Source organism: Schistocerca cancellata, chromosome 2 (assembly GCF_023864275.1).
Source record: "Schistocerca cancellata isolate TAMUIC-IGC-003103 chromosome 2, iqSchCanc2.1, whole genome shotgun sequence".
NCBI classification, from domain to species: domain Eukaryota; kingdom Metazoa; phylum Arthropoda; class Insecta; order Orthoptera; family Acrididae; genus Schistocerca; species Schistocerca cancellata.
The window spans coordinates 8830059-8853960 of record NC_064627.1 but is presented as its reverse complement, the minus strand read 5'-3'; the positions used below and the strand labels follow the sequence as shown (position 1 = coordinate 8853960).

The 23902-nt window shown below is 37.9% G+C and overlaps 1 protein-coding gene across 1 annotated transcript in view; it reads right to left on the bottom strand.

The window, feature by feature from the left end:
• Positions 1-23902, bottom strand: part of LOC126161297 (phospholipid-transporting ATPase ABCA3) — a 787342-nt gene that overhangs the window by 360772 nt on the left and 402668 nt on the right. The window contains exon 16 of the mRNA XM_049917041.1: positions 11751-11839. Within this exon, the coding sequence (XP_049772998.1) occupies positions 11751-11839 (89 nt within the window). The remainder of the gene's footprint in view (positions 1-11750; positions 11840-23902) is intronic.

Sequence of the window (23902 nt, the reverse complement as noted above, 5' to 3'; positions counted from 1 at the left end):
CTTTTCTGTTTTGCAATAATGGAAAGCACCAGTACTGTTCTGTACGTAGAGTATGCTGTATTCTTTTTGGTTTTGGAATAATGTATACATGTAATGTAAGTGTTAATACAAACAAATGTGATTAAATGATAAATGGATGTTTCATTATGTTCCCTTTTGAATTGTTACCTAATATTGTACTGTGCCATACCTAATTTAATTCAAATGGTTCAAATGGCTCTGAGCACTATGGGACTTAACATCTATGGTCATCAGTCCCCTAGAACTTAGAACTACTTAAACCTAACTAACCTAAGGACATCACACACGTCCATGCCCGAGGCAGGATTCGAACCTGCGACCGTAGCAGTCGCACGGCTCCGGACTGAGCGCCTAGAACTGCTAGACCACCGCGGCCGGCTAATTTAATTCCTCAAGCGAAACTGGATGAGTTAAACATCTGAACTGAATGTAAAACATTCTCGGTTTTCTTGCCATGTCAACTGGGATAAAATCTCAAGCTTTTGACGATTACCTGCATCGTCATTGTCAGGAGCAACTGACTATCTTCACTGCTGCAGTGGTAGCCTTTTTTATAGCCTGTGGATGGCTTCTGATCGGTTGGCTTGTGATTGGTCGGCGATTACATACTGCTGTCGCAGACGATGTCGATGTGTGCGCTGTTGGCGCCACCGCTTCCATTGAATGTAAACCTTGGAATTACCATCTTTGCTGCTTCTCTGCATCAAGCGCTCATTTCCATGGACAGCTCAGATGGTATCCGCTATCGCGGTTAAAGTTCTTTTGGCTCATTCTTATTTCAACAGCCTCCTTAACAACAGAATCCCAGTACGTGCAGGCATGGGACAGAATTTTTGTTTAATCAAACAATATTTTATGCTTGTTCATGAGGCTGTGCTCCGCAATTGCCAATTTCTCCAATTCTCTATTTGTAATATGGCGTTGGTGTTCTGCACAGCGGTCGGAAATGGTACAAATGGTCTGACCTACATAATTGCTTCCACACTCACAGGGGATATTATAAACTCCAGGGACCCTGAGGCCGAGATAGTCCTTAACAGGGCACATCATCTCCTTAATTTTCTTAGGAGGACGAAAAATCGGTCTTATGCCCCGTCTATTCAGGACTCTTCCTATTTTGCTGGAAATAGCACCACAAAAAGGAAGAACTGCAATCAGTGTTTCATTTCTGTGAGTGTGCACCATTTTCACGTTTCCTTTTTTTGGAGACTGCTGCCTTTATATTGTGTGCACCATAGCCATTCTTTTGGAACACGTACTTCAGACGGTTAATCTCAGACCTTAAGTGGTCCTTGTCAGAAACAGTTTTTGCTCTATGTACCAATGTGTTCAAAACGGCTCTCTTCTGAACAGGATGATGGAAACTCTGTGCATTCAGGTATAAATCAGTACACGTCGGCTTATGGTATGTACTAAAACTTCTAAGAAATGTGGTTAAACACCATATCAAGTCAGTTGGAATGAAGAATATATTACAGAAGACAAGCCGGGCGATTGTCAAAGAAAGGTTACAACACACAAGGATACGAACTAGATTTTAATGCATGATGTTAATATAGTTGCCATCTTTTATTATCTACAGTTCTCTCGCCATTTGACTGGTAGTTGATTGATATGAAGATGGGTGCTCATCAAAGAGCTCATCTTAGCAATACATCGGCTAAACAGGTAAAGAAATTTGAGCGTCTTGCAGCTATGCAAAGGTCAGAGTCATCATACAAAACAGCACACACTATCGTCAACCTGTCAGGCAAGAACCTGGACAAAGGAGCCATCTCGGCCCTTAATAAAGGTTTCAATTTTGCTCCTACACCACGTACTATACCCATTGTGGATCTTATCAGTGGAGTAGAACAGGTGGTGCGGCATCTTGCACAGGACGACGCCGACGAAGTGAGACTTTTTACCAGTCACTTTTTGGCCTCAGCTAAACCTCCCAGATCTAATATCAGTAGAGAGGAGAGGGAGGGGCTCCGTTTACTTTGGAAGGATGAAGATCTTGTCATATTACCAGCTGACAAAGGAAATGCCACCGTGATCCTTAATACTACCGAATATCATAGTAAAATGACATCACTGTTGGAGGACAGTACATATAAATGTCTTAAATGGGACCCAGCTTTGATGTACAGCAGAAAAACCACGATGTTACTGAAGAATTTTGGGCTGCCAGACGATGTTACAAAAAATCTCAGAGTCCGAGCTCCTAGACTGCCCAGGTTGTGCAGACTACCAAAGATCCACAAGGATAATGTTCCCATGAGACCTATTGTCAGTACAACTGGTTCTCCTACTTACAATCTGGCCAAATACCTAACAAAGTTGATGATCCCTATAGTTGGCCAGTGTGAACATCACATCAAAAACTCCCAGATGTTCATTGAGAAAATCAAACAGATTAGAATTGGTCCACATGACATTTTAGTCAGCCTGGATGTGGTATTACTGTTCACAAAAGTTCCTGTGGAGGACACTTTGAAAATGCTGGCGGATCTTTTTCCTCCTGAAACTAAACCGGCACATGATGACGACCACCTGGTTCTTGTATGGTAACAAATTTTATGAAATGACAGATGGTATGGCGATTGGCTCTCTGTTGTCTCCATCACCGGCTAACATTTTTATGGAGAATTTTGAGGAATGTGCAATAAGTTTGGCTCCCCTCTGTCCATCCTGATTTTATCATTATATTGACAATACATTTATAATCTGGCCACATGGTGAAGAAGCTCTCGAACAATTCAGGGAATACATGAACAGCATATATTCGAACATCCAGTTCACTGTCAAGATGGAGAAGGAAGGGAGACTGTCTTTCTTATACGTTTTAGTACAACAACTGGCGGACAGGTGTCTAGGCCACTCTGTATACCATAAGCCGACGCATACCGATTTATACCTGAATGCACAGAGTTTCCATCATCCTGCTCAGAAGAGAGCCATTTTGAACACGTTGGTATGTAGAGCAAAACTGTTTCTGATGAGGACCACTTAAGGTCCAAGATTAACAATCTGAAGTACGTGTTCCGAAAGAATGGCTATGGTGCACGCGAGATAGAAGCAGCATTCTCCAAAAAAAAGGAAAGGTGAAAATGCTGCACACTCACAGGATGAAACACTGATTACAGTTCTTCCTCTTTGTGGGGCTATTTCCAGCAAAATAGAAAGAGTCCTGCGTAGACATGGTATAAGACCGATTTTTTGTCCACCTAAGAAAATTAAGGAGATGATGTGCTCTGTTAATGACAATCTCAGCCTGAGGGTCCCTGAAGTTTATAATATCCCGTGTGAGTGTGGAAGCAATTATATAGGTCAGACTATTCATACCATTTCTGACAACTGTGCACAACACCAACACCATATTAAAAATAGAGAACTGGAGAAATTGGCAATTGCGGAGCACAGCCTCATGAACAAGCATAAAAATATTGTTTGATTAAACAAAAATTCTGTCCCATGCCTGTACGTACTGGGATTCTGTTATTAAGGAGGCTGTTGAAATAAGAATGAGCCAAAAGAACTTTCACCGCGATAGCGGATACCGTCTGAGCTGTCCATGCAAATGAATGCTTGATGCAGAGAAGCAGCAGAGATGTTCCTTCCAAGGTTTACATTCCAATGGAAGCAGTGGCACCACCGGCGCACACATTGACACCATCCGTGACAGCAGTACGTAATGACCGACCAATCACAAGCCGACCAATCAGAAGCCATCCGCAGGCTATCAAAAAGGCTACCACTGCAGCAGTGAAGACAGTTAGTTGCTCCTGATGATGACGATGGAGGTAATCGTCGAAAGCTTGAGATTTTATCCCAGTTGACATGGCAAGAAAACCGAGAATGTTTTACATTCAATTCAAATGTTTAACTCATCCAGTTTTGCTTGAGGAATTAAATTAGGTATGGCACAGTACAATTATTAGGTAACAATTCAAAAGGAAACATAATGAAACATCCATTTATCATTTAATCACATTTGTTTGTATTAACACTTACATTACATGTATACATTATTCCAAAACAAAAAAGAATACAGCATACTCTACGTACAGAGCAGTACTGGTGCTTTCCATTATTGCAAAACAGAAAAGAACCTGGCATACTTTAAGCACAGAACAGTGCTGATGCATTACAGTAACAGCTCGATGTGGTGACCTCTGACGTTGTTACAGGCTCTGTAACTGCAAAGCGTATTCTGATACACAGTCTCCATCCCATCTGGTGGTGTCTCCTCAATTTCCAGTGCAGCAGCCAGAACTTGTAGCAGCACATCTTTGTGTCTCTACAGGAGACTTGTTGATTAAACTGTGCATATGACTCCACATGAAGTAATACACATCATCCTGTCAAACCGAGAATGTTTTACATATAAGTGCTGTCACGAAAGACTTCGTTCCCATCTGAATTGAAACCATTGTACAATGGAAAAAATATGTTTCTGGATGTGGGTATAAGTTCAAAATATTATGTACTCACTCCCCTCTATGAGCCCAAGAAGTTTGTGAAGAAAATATCCGAACAACCTGTGTACTGACTTCAGAGAATGTTAGATGTTGTTTATATAATGCTAAAGTCAAAATACCTTTAATACGAACAACACTGCTAACCAGTATTTACAATGAAGAGTCCTAATATTGTTGTTAATTATACGAGGAGGAGCTAGGAGGGCAATCTTTCACTTTGATATTTTAATAATGGGATTTTCAATTACCTTCCACCCTGTCTATCAGAAAAGTGTCAAGGGTCTTCTGCATCAGAGCTCCATTTTGAATTCTAGAGAAGAATTCCTAGTATATAAGTAAATTATTTTTGAATTCTAGAGAGGAACGCCTAGTATATTGTAAATTATTTTTATTTCTAGTCTTGTGATCATGAATTGCAGAGTTCATCCTAAATTCACTCCCCTAAATGCTGATCACAGTGCTCAAAGTGTTGTCAGGAAGAAATGTCGACAAATGGCAGGATGATATTTGATGTAGTTTGTTATTACTTATTCTCACTCTCTTTGCTCATTTCATTACTTTTCTTTCTGCACATATTTTGTTTCATTCACTGTCTTATCATACAACCTGTCTTATCATACAACATCATTTGTCTCTGTTCTTTTCACCACCTTTTCATACCATACCATATTGCTAACAAGAGTGAGCTTGCTGTATGGAATGTTCCTGTTGGCTTTGCGTAATGTGAGCATACCAGATATTAACGTTTGTTCTGTGCATGGCTGTTCCTGTGATATTACAAAAATATGTCTTTGGTTTCCTTTTTTCACTATGGTTACAATGTCCCTCTTAATTCTAATAAAACAAGCAATTTTTTATTTAACTCTGATTTATTTCACCCTGCGATTTTCAGAAAAACTTCATTTTTTTTTGTAAAGTCGCTGTGTTTGGTTGGAGTTTTAGACAAGTTAACCATGACATTTCAAGTTTGACACTCAAGTTCAGGAACCGTTGTGTTTTGATGGTCTCCTGTGGACAACCTCCATTGTTGTTTTGAACAAAGCACTATAAGTTTGTTTGACATTTTGACTTACACAAAGTTGGATAAATTGAAGACTTACAGCATCCAGAAATTTGAGGGTAAGAAGTACTAGTTACAAATTGTTTTCACACTGGTCTTCATATCGCAGAGGGGAAACTGAAGCCAATTGAAGCTGGTGAAAGTCAAATAGCTTGGGATAACTTAAATACGAAGGCAATACTCATGCTGTCTGCTATTAGTGCAGTGTGTCATGACGTCCACAAATGCAGCAGAAATGTGGGCAAGAGTAAACACTATTCATTAGCAGTGACCTGCCGTTAATAAAATGGTCTTGAGGCAGAAATTTTTTTATCACAGAAAGTTGCCAACAGACAAAATCATACAACATATAAGTCAAGTTGAATCTTAAGTACAAGCATTAGCTGGACAGAAATTGACAATATGGGTACAGCTTTGGGAAGTCTGGCGGCAAAATTTGGAATGTTTTTGACTGTGTGGGACTTGTAAACTGAAGATCAATGCACTTTTGATAATCTGACTTCAATCTTATTGAAAGAAGGACAAAAGCTTTTAGAATATGAGGAAAAGCCAACAGCCTTTGCAGCAGTTATGTGGACAAAACAAGCAAGTACAGTTCAAAGAATCACAATTCATCTAACATCGTCAATAGAAAACACACTGAATGTTATTGGACATTTCAAATCTGAGTGCAGAAAACTTTTAACAAAACTTGAAACAAAGACTGATAATTCTGAGCACCTGGCTTTGAGTGCAGAACAAGCTGATGCTTTTGCTCCAGGTTGCAAAAATATTTGGTTAGCCAACAGTGTTGTGTCAAAACATATGACATCACCTGAAGATTGGTACAACACTTTCACGTCAATTCAATCTTGTGGCTCAAACTGGAGATGACTCGATTGCTGAAGCAGAAAGCATTGGATCCATTGATGTATTATCATCAGTTGAGGGGAAAATGGCAACCTCACACTTTGGAATATACATTATGTATTCTTAAGCTAAAGAAACACTTATTTCCAGTGGGAGCAATCACAAAAAGAGGAATGAAAGTTATTTTTAGCAACAAGAGAATTGGAAGTTCACAATTCAGGTCTAGTTGCAGCAGAAATCAATATGGAAAATCAGTGTTACCAAATGTTGTTTAAATATCCAGATGTATGACTACCGCTTCTTTGAATTCCATAATGATCTGGCAAGAGAGACTTGGACACAACCATTTCAGCGGTCTGAAGAATATGGCTGACATGAACTTAAATTCTGGTTTAAAAATGAATAAAGAGGAAGATCTTCATTGTGACTCATGTGAGTACAGCAAGATGAAGAGAAAATTGTTTAAGTCAAATATCAAATAAAGATCAAAAGTTTCTGTTTTGATTCGAGTGGATGGATGAGAAAATCATCTCCTCGAGGTGCCTATTTGTACATAGTGTTCAAAGATGATTGCACTTCATACAGAGTTTTGTATTTTCTTAAAAGCAAACATGATATTTCCCTGTGGTTTTGGAATTTCAGAGACTGACTGAAAGACAAACTGAAAACAAAATCAGAGTTTTGAGAAGTGACAGTGGAACCATGTAGATAAATATGCAATTTGAAGATTATTTCAAGCAAAATGGAATAATACAAGAGAATAATTGCCTCTATACTCCACAGCAGAATGGCCAAATTGATCAAGAAAACAGATCCATTGTTGGGTGTGCACACACTATATTATTGAGTAGAGACTTATCTCACAAACTGTGTGCAGAGGCAGTATGTCAACGACCATGTAAAGCAAATAATACTATTACATAGCTTGAAAAATAGTTTGCATCATTAGCATATGTACACATTCCTGACCAATCTTCATAAAAATGGGGTAGTAAATGGAGGTCACTGATCACGGTTTGCTACGATGGATGTAGTACCAATTATCATCTTTACAATCCTGAGTCACAATCTATTGTAAATGTACTACTTAAAAATGGAACAAACACATGCTGAATTTTACTTAGGTGACAATCCTGCAGTAGATGGTCAAGAGGAATCTAAAGAAGATGATACTAGTGCACAAGTCAAAGAAAATTAAAGGCTGGATCTGAGAGTAGGTGCTCATTTTTGGGACCAAGAAATAGCCTGTTTTGCCAGTATATTAGAACCTCATACATTTAAAGAAGTGATGGCATCACAAGAGTCATCCAAGTGGAAGCAAGCACTTTAAGAGGAAATGGTGTGTTTGAAGAAGACCAAAACTTGGGATCTGGTACCATTACCACACAATCATAGGCAGCTAGATGTAAATGGGTCTATCGTGTGAATCAGAATTGACCACATCAGAGCTAGATTATGCGTGAAAGGCTGTTCACAATGAGAAGGCAACAATTATGAACAGACGATCTCTCTTGTGGTCCAATATGACCCAGAGTTTTAGTAGCCATAACAGCTTCACGAGATATGCAAATCGGGCCATTTCTGCATTCCTTAATGAAGATTTGAAAAAAAAAATAGTTTACATGAAGCAACCAAAGGGTTTGTTTTAGAAGACTCATATATATTGTTTGCACATTTAACATTACATGCAACTGAGGAAGACAGGACTACAAAAGTTGAAGATAATGTTTAGCAGCCTTTCTGTTATGCTTGTATGTGACTCAGCATCTTCACTAGTAGCAGTGTATCCTTTTCATAATGTTATACTATTTCATCCTCAATTATCCATTGTTTTGTGTTCTTTTCTTTCTTTGTGTAATGGTCATTTTCAGTTGTACACTTTTCCCTTGAAGAGTAAATATTTCCTTTCACCCCTTTACATGTGATTAGGATCAACGGCTATGAGCTGATTGTTATGTATTGTACACTAAATAATAACAATAAAAAAAACCTTTACACATGACCAAACTCCAAAGTTTGTCTCAATGTTTTACAGTGTTCTACATGTCAATAAACATCATTTTGACCTCCTGAAGCAAACAACCTGGTCTTGCTGAGCTGTTGCTTTTGTGTCTCCTTGTAATTCAAATACCAACAGGTGTAAGTCAACAGAAAAGTCTGCACATAGTTGAACGGTTTGACACTATCATCTGCTACCTAGTCCCTATGATCTTTGGTCTTACCAATGTCCTGGCACCTGAATATATTTTCTCTCTTTGTTAATATAATGTTGTATACCTAAAAACAAAGATGATGTGACTTACCAAATGAAAGTGCTGGCAGGTCGACAGACACACAAACGAACACAAACATACACACAAAATTCAAGCTTTCGCAACAAACTGTTGCCTCATCAGGAAAGAGGGAAGGAGAGGGAAAGACGAAAGGATGTGGGTTTTAAGGGAGAGGGTAAGGAGTCATTCCAGTCCCGGGAGCGGAAAGACTTACCTTAGGGGGAAAAAAGGATGGGTATACACTTGCACACACACACACATATCCATCCACACATATACAGACACAAGCAGACATATCATTCATAACAGCAGCACATTCCCCAGAAAACACACATGATCATTTATGTTGCTTCAGCAGTGGATTTATGTCAGCTATACCACCTAATAGATCAAGAAATTGTGTAAAACTGTCACAAATAAATAACCAAACCTATTTTGACAGTATTAAACATGCATACAAATGGTTCCCGTATTCTACCTTCATCCTCATAACAGCTGACACAAAATTAACACACTGGACTGGCATCTGTGAGGAGTTGGATTCAGATCCCCTTCCAGCAATCCAGGAATTCTGTGGTTTCCCTAAAAAGATTACGCCAACTGCTGACATGGTTCCTTCTTCTTTCCCCAGCCTTGCTCAGAGTGAGTATGTGCTGCATCTCACTCGACTTCATTGCCTACAGGACACAAGCACATATTTTCCTTTCTTTTTGTGATGCCTAAAGACATTCTTAACTCTTACTGAGTACTCTGTATGTCACTGTCAATCTGCCATCCTGAAAAATTTTGCTCCCTGTAATCTGTATCAAATTTTACACTTTTCTCAATTCTTTACTTTCTGTCATGTTCCCAATATAAACTATCTGATATCCCAAAAATCAATGTTCATAATGCATTGGCAAATGACTTTTACTGCCAGTTTCATTACTTATTGTTTTTTCCCAAATCTTCAGTTACATGACATTGATTTTCTATAAAGTTTGTCATTATTTACAATCATTTCAATAAGGCTTGAGCTGTAAGATACATATCAAGACTGTTTCAGTTGAAAATGTAACGACAAGTAGAGATTGCTCAACTTGAAAACAGCTCACGGAAGAAGAGCCAAATAAAACAATTAAACCCAGACTCAAAGCCACCAAGTTTACAGGATATTAAAGAGATAATTCAGTCACTGAAAAATAACAAAGAATCAGGAGAAGACCAAATCATCACAGAGTTATGGAAAAATGCAGGAGAAAATCTTATTGCAAAACTCAAAGAAATTAGAGATGAAATCTGGAAAAATGAAAAAATCGCCACAGATTGGAAGACAGCAATCAGACAGCCTTTGTACAAAAAAGGAAGTAAAACAGACTCCAACAACTGTTGTGGAATGTCTGTATCATCAGTAACATACAAAATTCTATCTAAAGTCCTACTAGACCGAGTAGAACCTCAGCTGGATTCAAAACTAGGAGAACGTGGGTTCAAAAAAGGTCGATCATGCGTAGAACAAATCCTTAACTTGAAAAACTCGATAGTACTTCAAACAAAAGTTATGTCATCACATTTGTCGACTTTAAAAAAGCATATGACAGTACAGACCGAGAAGTGTTAGCAGAATTTGGACTAGATCAAAAGACAACAATCATAATAAAAGAAACACACATGCAGACCAAATCCAAAGTACAATTTATGGGAGAACTGAGCACAGAATTTGAAATAGACACAGGAGTATGACAAGGGGATGGACTGTCCCCAGTGCTCTTCAATTGTGCTCTTGAAAAAGTTGTTCGAGAATGAAGAAAAGCAGGTGCACCAGTACACAGACTGGGACTAAAATGTAAGGTCATAGAATTGAACTGTTTAGCATCTGCTGATGACATGGCACTGATTGCCCAAGACATTACTGGTGCACAAAAACAGCTAGAATTATTACAAGACCAGACAGCAAAAACAGGATTAGAAATTTTACTTGAAAAAACAAAATTGATGACTGACATCAAAGATGCACCTTCTGGTCTCAAAATTGGTAATAACTACATCTTTCGAGTAAAAGAATTTAAATATTTAGGTGAATGGATTAAAGAAAATTACAATGAAAAGAAATCTGTCAGATCAAGGGTGCAGAAAATGCAGACGGCATTTCAGTTAACAAAAAGAGTCTCTCGTGGAACTGCAAAATACGACATTACACAACAGTAATTAAACCCGAAGCTCTCTACACATCTGAGACACTAAAACTTCAACACAGAACACTACAAGGGGAATCAGAAGTGAAATAACATAAAATAATGAGGAAAAATCCTATGACCAAGAACTAAAGATGGTGTGCATTATCCAAAACCCAATGCAGAAATACATAAAAATATCTCCAAAATAACAGACACAATGCACATGAGAAGAATCCAATTCATGGGGCATTTAGAAACAGTGGGCTCAAACAAGTTAACACACAAAATCCATACATTTTTAAAGAACAAAACTACAAGACTGAACTGGTACAAACAGACGAAAAAAGGCCTGAAAGAATTAGGGTCTCCAAATCTACATGGCAGAAATGAAATCAAAAAAATCACGAACACATGGGGTTTTGAGGAAGAAGAGAGAGAAACTAACCGACATACGGGGACTGCGCAATGAAAACTAGCCCATTCGTGGCATATGAAGGAATACTGGGCACAAAGGAAGGCCAACAAATGTTGATTACTCATGGTCCTATGTGATCCATCTGTGAAGAAGAAGAAGTTTTTCCACATTTTTTTCTGAACTGCATCCATATGTGTAAAAAGACTATAGAAATGATACTTGCATCAGGTAAGCTCAAGGACTGCATGCACTGAACAGTAGCGTTCAGTTTACAAAGTATATATTTGAGGCAAATTAAACTCTATTCAAAATAATAACATCATTAGAGGCAGAATGAAAACTTTTCATTATTTGTGCCTGACTTCTTATGAAAAAAAAAAACATTAACATATCTACATCACATATGTATGAAGGAGATTTCTATTCTAAATTGTTTATATCTCTTAATTATATGTTAATGACTTCTGTAATTCTGTTAATAAAAAATAATGACATTTATCTTTATAGCCATACCTGGAACTTCCGTAACGGAGCTGTTTAAAGATTTTTCATTACTTGCATGATGATCTCTTAGCACATCTACCTCTTGATCTTTGCCAACTCTAGAAAATAGAAAATTATTACATAAGTCTGAAACCAACTCATTAAATATTAAGAATAGTTAATTGTAGGAAATGATAAAGAAAGAGCAGTTCAAAATGAAAATACACTGGCTCAGCCAAGCGCTGTTACAGGTGACACAATCTATTCAAACTAGGTAGTACGAATTTTAGGAAAATATGGAGTCATGGGTGTAAATACATACATTTTGTTAGAGAATGTCCAATGAAAAAGATATAAAATTCTCTATAGATGAATTACCAAGGAATGACACAGCTTTAGTTTATTTGTGTACAGCACTAAGTGTTTTTCATAGTCATACGGAGAAATTTTTGGAAGAAAGTAACTCTCTCGAGAACAGTATAATTATATGCAGAGACTTCAATATTGATTTATCGAAATCCAAGAATTTTAAAATTGGAATTATAGATTTGATTCAGTTGTTTCACATGAGTCAGTTAGTTATATGTTTCATGGATCATTTTGCATGTCATTATGATGTGGAACAAGTCACTGATTTAGTTGTTCAGCATAAGTCAGTTAGTTATATGTTTCATGGATCATTTTGCATGTCATTATGATATGGAACAAGTCATTTTACATTCACAGCACAAATTAATTTGTACATACAGTTACTTTCTGAACATTTCTAAGTTTTTTTCCAAAAAGAAAAAGGATTTACAAATGTAAGTTAGTAATTCCTAACCACCACCTTTTACACATTAAATTAATAGAAATTCTTCTACACAATAACAGGAGTTGTCAATGAGAAACTACCTCAGTTTGTTATCAAATTTTACTTTGCTATCTGTCAGACATTTTATATCACTGGGTAAGTGATCAAAAATGTTTATTGCAGAATTGTGCACTCCTTAATTTGTGACAGCCTTAATGTGGAGTAACAAATGTCATTTTTCCTTCCAATATTGTAATTATGTACCTCACTGTTCCTTTCGAACTTCAGTGGATTACTTACAACAAACTGCATGAGTGAAGCAGTAGCCAGAATGCCCAACTCCTTCAACAGATGTCTACAAAATGATTGAGCACCACCTAGTATTCTTTCAGCACATCTGTGCACAATGAGTACTCTCTTAAAGATTAGTTGCCGAAGAACACTATTCCATATGACATTATTGGAAGAATAAATGCAAAATATGTCAGCTTACTGATTTGTTTCTCCCCAAGATTTGCAATGGCTGTAAGCGCAAACTTGGCTGAACTAAGTTGTTTTAGGAATTCCGAAATGTGTTTTTCTTTTTTCAATAAATTCTCATCAATACAGTCCCCTAAGAATTTTGAAGTTTCCACTCTATTTATTGTTTCCTCACCATGCATTATGCTTATTATTGGTGTATTACTTCTAGATGAGCAGAACTCAATATGTTGTGTCTTTAAGAAAAAAAAAGAAAAAAAATTGAGGGTGAGACCATTTGCGAAAACCAGTCAATGATACTTTTAAGAGCTTTGTTTACCATTTCTTCTGTTTTGGTATGTATGCTTGGATTTATTACAATACTAGTGTCATCCAGAAAAAGAACTAACTTTGCTTGTTGTATACTAGATGGAAGATCATTTACATTTATGAGGAACAGTAGTGAACCTATGATTGGACCTTGGGGAGCTCCATAGATTATTTCTCTCCAGTAATATTTATGTTCCTGGGCTAGATTGCCTGAATTACTCATTACAACTTTCTGCATTTGTTTGGTTACATATGACAGTATTCTTTGGTTGGCTATACCGTCTGTTCCATAAAACGTCAATTTATCTAGGAGAATATTGTGATTCACACAGTTAAATGCCTCAGAGATGTCACAGAAAATACCAACCAGCGCTGTTTTATTATTTAATGTTTGTAAAATCTGGTAACTGATCTGGTAACTGAACATGTAAATGGCATTCTCAGTAGAGAAACCTTTCTGAAACCCAAACTGTGATTTGCAAAGGACACTATTGTTGCTAAGGCGAGGTACTGTTCTAGAATACATCATCTTCTAAAACATGTTGGGGAATGATGTCAGTAGTGAAACAGGTCAGTAGTTACTGACATCTCTCTTATCACCTTTCTTAAAGAGGAGTTTAACAATCACGTATTTCAGTCTCTCTGCAAAAATGGCTTGAGTTAGTGATGCACTTCATCTTTCAGGTAAGACTGGACTTATTACATGGGAACAAATTTCCTAGTTTTCTACCAGAAATACCATGAAAACCAGATGAGCTTTTATTTTTGAGAGAATGTATAATTTTCTTAATTTCAGATGGAGAAGTTGGTGATACATTCATGTGACTGAAATTTATGAAAGTACATTTTCAACATACTGCTGTGATTTTTCTTTTGAACTGTTCCACCCTAAGCTTTCTACAATATTTAATAAATGATTAATAAAAACATTTGACACCTGTGACTCATCATTCATAGCCCTTACATTCAGTTCAATAGTGATGTTAACTTGCTCTGTGCCTGGTTATCCTGTCTGTCACTTCACTACATTCCATATGGCCTTACGTTGGTTGGCAGAAGTACTGATTTCTGACATTATGTGCATGTTCTTTGATTTTTTAATAACTTTTCTTAGTAATTTTGAGTAGTTTTTGTAGTGTGCAACTACTGCAGGATAATTACTTGCTCTTGCCAAAAGACACATTTGTCTTTTCCACAAGGTACTTTAATCCCTCTAGTGATCCATGGTTTTTTTACATGGCTGTTTATGTAGTGTCCCTTCTGATTAGTTTCTGCAGAAAGCTATTTTTACATAATGATATGAATTTATCATGGAGTAGATCAAATTTTACGTTAGCATTTGGTACATTATAAATTAGATCCCATGTCGTCTCCTGTAAACTATTGTTAAAAACATTTGTCCTGGAGTCAGTAGTTATTCTTACTGATTTCCACTGAGAAGTATCCATACTGTGAGGTGCTCTGTTATTTATCGTAACTACCTGTGCTTTATGATCACAGAGAGCATTTGTTACCACCTATTTTTTTTTTTCTGAGCTTCATCAAAGAGACTTCTGCTTTTCCTGTGTTATTAGTGCATGAGTAAGCTACATTAGTGTAATTTTTTATACTGTATGTAACTTGCCTAACCGTACTGTTATATGGTGCTTAAACTGGCACAGGATGTCTTATCCTTTCAGAGCTATCTAAATTTTCCAGACAAGAAGCTCTTCTGCCTTATTACTCAATCCGCTAATATTTTGATAAAACAAGCTAACCTCACTTTTCTGTGCATTATCAACCATTTTGTGGGGCTCTTCTGTTACTTTCACTTCTTTCAAAACAGGCTGGCTGAATTCTGATTCTAACTAAAAAAGTGTCCCTCTGACACTGTAAACACATTTATCTTGCTATGTGCACTGGTGGCCCTCATGTAATATCAGCAAGAAGTGCAGCCACCTTATCTTCCCCTCTTCCATTCAGGTGCAGGTCATGTCTACTATATTACCATCCCCCAATTGTAGCAGTGTTTACCTAGGCCTGGTCATGGCGCTGCAGGACCTCCACAAAAGTCATATTTTTGTGTCTAGTTGCTACTACTATTTCATCCAGGTCACTCCTAATGTTGCAGTTACTGGTCTCAGCCAGCTGTTCCCTTCTCCTCAAACTATAAAAACCTGATCCTATTTGCTAAAACCTTTGCACAAATTCCCAATGTCCTCTGACATCTGGCTAATGCTAGCATTTGGTTTCACAATACTTGGCAACCTGGTACCCTATCCATAAATTGTCCTGCACCATGTGGCCTACACCCCTCAAAAGACTCTTTTCTTTCTACTCTCTTTTGGTACCGACCTACATTGAGTTTCTTTCCTAGAAGTCTGCTGCACCCTACTGTGACCTGCAGTTGGATGAGGCTTCCTCCCCCCCCCCCCCCCCCCTCCTACTTCAGGTAAAAAATCAAATTTATTCAAGTATGCAGCCAAAACGTAGATGAAGTTGAAGAGCTTGTTACCTTTATGCAGTTCCCAATATCTTTTCCCACTTCACCCTATTCAGTTCAAATTTTGTGTGATCTAATTCAGGCTGAAGGGCACCACTTTTTGCCTCCTGCTCAGCAATTCTCATGTCTTTTTCGCAAAGCCCACAGTTCCATGGAAGAGCCTCACTGAGTTTCCATTCAGTTCCCCACTACAGTCACCCCAGTGAAATTCCAGCCCACAGTCAGCACATACCACTCCCTCTTTAGTATATTTTGCAACATTCACAATTATCAAGCATTGCACCACAGATTACACATTAAAAATGGAATTAAATCACTTAACACACTTTCCACTACAGGAGTTTTTGTTACTTATGAGCAGCAAAAATTAGGTCTACAGGTTAGAGCTTCAGATGCACTTCATAACGTACAAAGTTATTTATTTCCAGTTACAACAAGAACTCAGCACTCACTCAACTGCAGTATCTGTTAAATGATCTTAATCCTGACAGAATGTAACTTTATTCTATGAAAACTACATGTAAATTACCCATTAGTGCAAAAGACTCTAAATCAAACAAATTAAAATTTACTCTACTTTCTGGAAATATGAAATTAACAGTGAATGGAAATGCTCAAATTGGAAAGAAAAACAGAATAATTAAGCAGGATTCTCTGAGTTAATTGTGCCAAAAAGAAGATAAATATACTGCTACAATCCGACCTCATAATCTTTTCGTGTTTTCTGGACCAATACTTAAAGGAAAGTGATACCTTTAATAGTAAGCTTAAAAATGCATGGATTTATGTATTTAATGAGTAATTTGTACTAAACAAACTGTTATTACAATCTAAATAGCTTATCTTTATGAGAGCGCAAAAATGTCTAGTCTGGCACAGCGCTGCCAATCCTAACTGTAATTGAACCAGCACAGAAAACAGCAAATTTCTGCACCTATCACTGACCAGATTTTGATAAATACGCATTAACATGCCTATAACCCACATGTGCTAAACACAGGTATTGGTGATCCCTTAGCTCAAATGCTTATAATGGATGTTGCAGCAGATTCAAAACTCCATGGAATGAGAAGCGCTTCAAGGAATTTCAAAACTGAAAATGAGGAACAGTTTTTTTCTCTTGAAGGGAGCAAAGTGGAATCATGTTTACTACTGTAATAGTACCCATGGCAAACATGTTAAGTTTGTAGTGACATTTTAAGTATATTTTTAAACAGCTTTTCTCAAGAAAACATATACTTTTTTTAACTCCATAAATAAAATAAATAAATGAATACACAAGGGTTTGACAAAATAGACATGTCATGAAGAAATGAGAGGAGATTGTATCAATACTCCAACTTGTCTACTTCTAAAGATACAAACAAATACTGATATTTTATTTCAAAAGCACAAAAACTAGAAAATGATAAACTAAAATTTTCATTCTAGGAATAAAACTAAGGCATCCTGTTAAGTTGTAAAAGGAGAAGGAGGTGCAAGATAAGCTAATTACAGTAGTACAGAACTGATTCAAAATAACAATGATGTTAGGAAAGGATAGATTGATACTCACAGTAAAGATGACATGTCAAGTTGCAGACAGATACAACAAAAAGACTGATATGTAATTAGTTTTCGGCCAAAGCCTCCTTCAGAAAAGAACCCCCCCCCCCACACACACATACATTCACAAAAATGAGCACACATTATGCATACATGACCGCTGTCTCTGACAGCTCCATTCAGACTGCAACTGCCATATTGAATGAATGCAGTAATCTGGAGTGGGGCAGGGGAGAGGAAGTCATAGCATGGAAGAGGTAGGAGGAAAAGAAGAGCACTGTCCAGCGAAGCATGCAGGTACTAGGTGGAAGCACAGCACAATGAGACTGCCAGGTGTAGTGTAGCTGAAAAGGAAAGAAGCGGAGAAGAGGAAATGGCGGGCGGGTGCAATCGCAGAGCGGCACATGATGAGTGTGAGCGGACACGAATAGGGAAGAGGTGACAAGACAGAGGAGGTGGAATCCGTCAGGCAGATGGTGTCGTGACAGTAGGTTATCGTAGGTCAAGAATGGGATAATTTTGTGAATGGTAAATGTGTTACAGGGATAACTGCCTTTGGCAAAGTTCAGAAACGCTGGTGGTGGAGAAGAGGCTCCAGATGGCCCGGGTTGTGAGGCAGCCATTGACATTATGAACAGTAGAATAAAACTGAAGAAATTGCAAAAAGGTAGGTATTTAAGGCAAACTGAGAGAGCCAATGGTTGAGATTTTCAGAGGAAGCTTCAGACAATGGTTTGAAACAGTGGACAGAAATACACTAGAACTAGGTCATTTTGAGATATGAAGGCAGCAGAGCATGCAGTAGCTCAAACGTTGATGCCTAGTAGAGATTCTTGGGTCAACAGTTGAAAGGGAATAAAGACATATAAAAATTGAGATTTGTAGAAAGTGCAAAATGGCTAACTGGGATTGGATGGAGGCAATAGAAACATGCATAAGCAGGGGACAGGTAGATGCAACCCATAAGTAACTTAAGGAAACTTTCACAGAAAACAGAAGGAGCTGTAACAAATAACAAGATCTCAAATGGCAAGCCATTTCTAAGCAAAGAAGGGAATGCTGGGAGATGGAAGGAATATATAAAAGCGCTATACAAAGGAAATAAACTTGAAGACAATATTATAGAAACAGAAGAGGAAATAGATGACGAGGTGGGAGATACGATACTATTAGAAGAATTTGACAGAGCACTGAAAGACCACAGTAGAAACAATGCCCTTGGAATAGATGACATGCCCTCAGAATTATTAAGATCCTAGGGAAAGCCAGCCATGACAGACAAAACAACTCCACCTGATGTGTAAGCTATGTGAAACACAGGAAATACCCCGAGACTCTAAGAAGAATGTAATAATTCCAGTTCCAAAAGAGGCAGGTGCTGACAGGTTGAATAGTGCCGAACTATCAGGTTAGTAAGCCATGACTGGAAAATACTAACACAAATTATTTACAGAAGAGTGCAAAAACTGGTAGAAGTTCACGTTGGGGAAGATCAGTTTGTGTTCCATAGGAATATAGGAACACTCGAGCTAATACTATCCCTAAAATTTATTGTAGAAGATAGGTTAAAGAAAGGTAGACCTTTGTTTGTAGCATTTGCAGATTCAGAGAAAAGATTTTTACATTGTTGAGTGAAATCACAACAACCACGATTCATTGTACTCATTGAGTGTCGTGACCCCACAAACTGAGTGTCTCCATCCCCGACAGTTAGCAGCTTGCTGAACAGGTAGAATGGAGAAATGTTTGATTTGATGCATTCACTTGTTCACTGCCCCCCTCCTCTCAGTTTTATGTCCTCACTTTCCTTTTGTGATTATTTTCTCTAGATATTCAACAGGCTGATTGTGTCTGGCCTTAAGGGTTCACAACCGTAATGTAATATGGAAACATCACTGTTTCAACAAGTCAGATCATTACTGCTCCATTCTGACAGGTCTTGGTAGGCTTCTTCATAGCTACTCGCCATTTTGTCATGCTTCAGCTGGTCGCTTCGAGATAGATCAGAAAATGCATGACTTCCAGTTTCTTTAATTGCCCTGTGTTAATGACTGTTTATCATGAACATTGGCTTGCTAGGACTGGTGTCTAATCCCTATGATAAACTGATATCCCTTAATTCTTTCAGTAGCTTCATCTTCACTGCTGGGTAAAAGCATGGTGGTGTCAGTAAATTGGAGATTGTTAATAGTTATTCCACCAATTGGAATTTGGTGCGACCATCAAGATTTTTCCTAATGACATGTTCAGCATAGATGTTGTAAAGTTGTAGAGGTATGACAGAACCCTATCTGACACATTTTGATACTTTGAAGAGACCAGATGTGCCAGCATTTGTCTTCTCAGCTGTGAGGTGATTACTGTATAGCCTTCTGATAAGTGCTATCAAGTGTGGTGGGACACCGAATTCCCCAATTACCTCCCATAACTTTTCCCAGACAACATGGTCAAAGGCTTTCCTGCGCTCAAGGAAGGAGATGAAAACAGGAGCGCTGAACTCTCACAATTTATCAATTATCTGTCGTATGTTAGAAATCTGTCCATGAGTTTCTTTTTCTTCAACAAAACCTGCCCGTTCAATGGATATGTGAGGCTGAATGTGTATCTTCAAATGCTGGTTCAAGGTACAGACTGAAATACACTCATTGAAATTCTGAAGGTAACGAGGATAAAATACAGGGAGAAAACAGTTATTTACAACCTGTACAGAAACCAGAATGGAGTTATGAGAGCTGAAGGAAATGAAAGGGGAGCTGTGGTCAAGAAAGGAGTGAGACAGGTTTGTAGCCTGTACCCAATCTTAATTCAATCTGTACATTGAACAAGCAATATAGGAAACTGAAAGAAATTCAGAAAGGGGATTAAAAATCATGTAGGAGACATAAAAGCTGTAAGGTTTGCCGATGACATTCACTCACAAAAAGCAAACTACTTGAAAGAGATGTTGAATGAATGATATGAGTCTCGAAAAGAGTTTATAAGATGTACCATGAAACGGGTGATTTCAGACATTTGGGGGAATTCAGACAGTATAGTCTACTTACTCCTTCCTGATGCATAGCAACGATTTGCCGCTAATTTTCACTGCCGTGCACCAATTATTTTAAGCATGAGATTGTACTGGCCATGTTCCGCAACTTCTATTTTGGGTCAATATTTGTCTAGGTCATTATCTGATTAATAATCTCATTGTTGAAAGTCAGCATAGTATCATCAAATGGAAACTTTCTACTGTTGCGACCAGCGGAAAAGTATTACAACTGCTGTTATGAATAAGATCAGTGACTTATGCCAATGAGACAATTGTACAAGTTTCTCAAGTTTTTTGTGTAATGTTATAAAATAATGATGCTTTTTACAAAATTGTGTACTGCATTTGGTTGATTTCAGACAACGCTGAGATTGTATAAAAGCAAGAAAGATGCTGAAGTATGGTGTAATTATGACCCATAATTTTTAGATAAAGCTGTTCACGATTCTCAGTGTGGCAAATTATTGTATAGAAAAGCATGTGATTTGTATGGTATACCTAGATCGACCATACAAAATAGAGTGTAGGAGATTCACCCAAAAAAATTTTGAGGACAATCATTACCACATGAGGAAAATGTAGAAATGTTGAAGCAAGATATCTTGAGGGCTGCATATGGGTTATCTCCTTTTCACTAAAATGGACATTAGACATGTAGTGAAAGATTACCTTCATAAATCTGCCTGAAAAGAGAAGAAATTTTCTAACAATGTATCAGGAGAAGAAAGGGCTGATTTATTCCTCAAGCAACATTCAGGAGATTTCTCTGTTTGTGTAGGTGAAAATATTAAAAGAGCTTGCATGGAAGTGAACAAAGTGATGGCTGAAATGCATTTCTCCAACATAAAGCCAATGCTGGAGAATCCCCTACTTAGCAACATAATCAACTACAATGAAACCAACATGATGGATGATCAGAACAAGCAGCAGATGATTACAAAATGTGGGATTAAGCTTGCTGACAAACTGCTGAATTCCTCAAACTCTAGTGTTTTGATAACGATGGCAGCAAGTTCTGATGGTAAACTGATTCCTCCATAAGTTCTTTATAAATATGGGCATTTGTGGAACACATGGCAAGAAGATGGCCCACAATGAACCTGTTTCAATATGAATCAAAGTGGTTTGATCAACCAATATGTGAAGACGGATTCTTTATGACCACATTGCCCGCTTTGAAGAAGTAAAAGGGTCAATAGTGATGGTTGGAGACAACTTATCTAGTCATATGCCTTTAGAGTTATCAAAAAGTATGTGCAGAATAATAGTTCATTCATTCTGCTTCCCCCTAATACATTAAACTATCCCTAATATGGCCCTCTCTTTCAAATTCTGAAGGTGGCAGGGGTAAAATACAGGGAGCGAAAGGCTATTTACAGTTTGTACAGAAACCAGATGGCAGTTATAAGAGTCAAGGGGCATGAAAGGGAAGCAGTGGTTGGGAAAGGAGTAAGACAGGGTTGTAGCCTCTCCCCGATGTTATTCAATCTGTATATTGAGCAAGCAATAAAGGAAACAAAAGAAAAATTCGGAGTAGGTATTAAAATTCATAGAGAAGAAGTAAAAACTTTGAGGTTCGCCGATGACATTGTAATTCTGTCTGAGACAGCAAAGGACTTGGAAGAGCAGTTGAACGGAATGGACAGTGTCTTGAAAGGAGGATATAAGATGAACATCAACAAAAGCAAAACGAGGATAATGGAATGTAGTCAAATTAAGTCGGGTGATGCTGAGGGAATTAGATTAGGAAATGAGACACTTAAAGTAGTAAAGGAGTTTTGCTATTTAGGGAGTAAAATAACCAATGATGGTCGAAGTAGAGAGGATATAAAATGTAGACTGGCAATGGCAAGGAAAGCGTTTCTCAAGAAGAGGAATTTGTTAACATCGAGTATAGATTTAAGTGTCAGGAAGTCGTTTCTGAAAGTATTTGTATGGAGTGTAGCCATGTATGGAAGTGAAACATGGATGATAACTAGTTTGGACAAGAAGAGAATAGAAGCTTTTGAAATGTGGTGCTACAGAAGAATGCTGAAGATAAGGTGGGTAGATCATGTAACTAATGAGGAGGTATTGAATAGGATTGGGGAGAAGAGAAGTTTGTGGCACAACTTGACTAGAAGAAGGGATCGGTTGGTAGAACATGTTTTGAGGCATCAAGGGTTCACAAATTTAGCATTGGAGGGCAGTGTGGAGGGTAAAAATCGTAGAGGGAGACCAAGAGATGAATACACTAAGCAGATTCAGAAGGATGTATGTTGCAGTAGATACTGGGAGATGAAGAAGCTTGCACAGGATAGAGTAGCATGGAGAGCTGCATCGAACCAGTCTCAGGACTGAAGACCACAACAACAACAACAAATATGGCCCTCAGTAGTCTTGCGTCTCAGTAATCACTTGCAGCTTGTAGTCGTTCAACGTGAAATGACGCCTACAATAATGAAATATCGTCTGCAACATTGTTGTTAGTTAATTATAATGTTCAACGTTCCTGTACACTTAGAAATTGTGGCTTTTTTTTACGGATCATTATCATGGCTTCTAAAGGGAAACACGTTATGCTAGACCTCAAGCAGAAAGTCGAAATTAGATGTAAACTGAACTGACGTTCTTCACAGAAAACCACTGTTGCTGGCAACAGTGTTGATGAGTTATGACCAAACTTCAGCAGAAAAGAGGTAATGGTAAGCTCACAGGAAAGTTACGGTGAAACTCATGAAGAAGAGGACATAGGAGGAGAGAACATTAGGATATCTCAAACTGCTGGTGCTGAAGCTGGAGACATCTTCCTGGAGTACATTATGCAACAATCAGAAACATGGCAGGACCTATGAAATGCTTGTAAAGCCATTGTGTGATAAAGCATATTACAGTTGCATATCATAATGGTGACAACTAAAACTTAGGGGCATCTTTCATAGTGAATTTCGAGTGATATTAATATGCATGTACACACTCAAGGACTAAGTTTTCTATAAAAATGAATGTATCTTTTGATTTGATAAAGTACAATCACTATGTGTTTATAATAAATTTTAGACACTCTCAATAATCCTGCGCTTCCGCTAAACCGGCACCCGTATGTGTGAGAAATGGCTGGTTTAGCAAGAGTCTAGTGAAGTGATAAACTCCTCCAACCGCTGGATGTAAGCTTCTTTAGACAAATGAATGCAGTGTGGTGAGAAGTATGAGGGTTGGGCAGAAAGTAATGTGTTGCATTTTTTCTTCTTCCAAGAGTTCTTTATTGAACAAGATGATAATTACATACACAAAGGAATGGTGTTTTATCTACACACACTATTTTTGCACATAATCTCCATCCTGTTCTATGGCCTTCCTCCAACACGAAACAAAGGTGTGTATGGCCTGTTGGTACCAATCCTTGTCCTGGTGGCAGAGCTAGGTGCTTCACTGTGTGAATCACCTCCTCATAGTGCTTAAAATGTATTCCACATCCTTTAATGCCCAAACAAGTGGCATGACAACATCAGCTTGCTGCAAAATGTCAGGTGTGACAGCCATGGATGGTCTCTCTGACACTG